The sequence below is a fragment of the Trichinella spiralis genome (genome assembly GCF_000181795.1).
Source record: "Trichinella spiralis strain ISS 195 chromosome Unknown Scfld3913, whole genome shotgun sequence".
Taxonomy (NCBI): Eukaryota; Metazoa; Nematoda; class Enoplea; order Trichinellida; family Trichinellidae; genus Trichinella; species Trichinella spiralis.
In genome coordinates, this window is record NW_003530852.1 from 1 (window position 1) to 1,167 (window position 1,167).

A 1,167-nucleotide genomic window follows, 5' to 3' on the forward strand; every position below is an offset into this window, starting at 1 on the left:
ACAAGGGATGGTATTTTTTGCCGAAAAGCTGATCGTGTGATGTCGAACGTGGTGGATCCGAACCAGGGTCTGATTGGTGAAATGGCTCGACTGGTGAGGGAAGATTGTGGCCATGCGTCGAAAGATGATTTGAAAGTGAAAATAACTGGACCGAAAAATGGGGAGACTGGTATCATGAAGCGTAGTGGTGGGGGGGGAGACGAAGACAGCTTTTAAATTGCATTCACGCCCAAAGAGGTCGGACTGTACACTGTCGAAGTGATGGTGAATCACAAATCCTTGCCAGGTAAAATATGCAGCAACGTGATTCACACGTCGTATAATGTTGTTTGTTTAGCTTGGATGTTTCAAATTTGAAATTTCAGTTTTTTAATTTCATTTTATACTATTCTTTGTTCTCACTACTGTTGTAAATGTCGGTTTTGCAGGCTTTCCTCGTACGTATACTGTTGTCGATCCACGGAAAGTTCGAATTGTGGACGGTATTGGCAGGGCGCCGTTCAAGGTCGGCCATCGTCATTACATTAAAGTGGACACTTGTGCAGCTGGCCCGGGAACTTTGAAAGCCGATGTACGAGGTCCCTCTGGTCGCATGAATGTCGGTGTGGAGTTGAACAGCAAAAATGAATATTCCATTTCGTTCGTTCCACTTGAAGAAGGTGTCGAAGATTTATTTTTGTTCATTCAATTTTTGCATTTTATTCAATTAAATCAATTAAATTTTACAACAGGCGATCACACTGTTCAATTGTACTGGGCAGGGATTCGTGTACCTGGATGTCCGTTGCTGACGGTCGCGAAACGAACCGGCAAAACTGAAATCGACAGTCAAAAAGTCAAAGTCTACGGTGAAGGATTGAAACACGCCTGCACCAAAGTCGAGGCTGAATTCATCATCGACGGCACCAAAGCCGGGCCAGGTAAACAAAGCCGGGAGTTCTTTTTAAAAGAAAAATAGAAAATAAAATTTTCACTGATGCGCTCATATATTATTGAAATTTTAATATTCACAGGTTTTCCGACGTGCAAAATGATTGGCCAGCGGGCTGATGTTCCAATTTCACTGAATCCTGTCGAATCTTACAAATGGAAAGCAACCTACGTCCTTACGTTTCAAGGTAAGAGGAATAAATAATGCTGAAAAAAAGATTTTAAATATACTTTTTT

The 1,167-nt window shown here is 41.8% G+C and overlaps 1 protein-coding gene across 1 annotated transcript; it reads left to right on the plus strand.

Annotated features, from left to right (window-relative positions):
- Positions 1 to 261: 261 nt before the first annotated feature.
- Positions 262 to 1,118, plus strand: Tsp_15430 (putative filamin/ABP280 repeat-containing domain protein; the record flags this gene model as incomplete). Its single annotated transcript, XM_003367656.1, has 4 exons — positions 262 to 286; positions 429 to 659; positions 732 to 920; positions 1,014 to 1,118. Coding segments are annotated over exons 1-4 (550 nt in total), but the record flags the coding sequence as incomplete, so codon positions are not given.
- Positions 1,119 to 1,167: the final 49 nt, after the last annotated feature.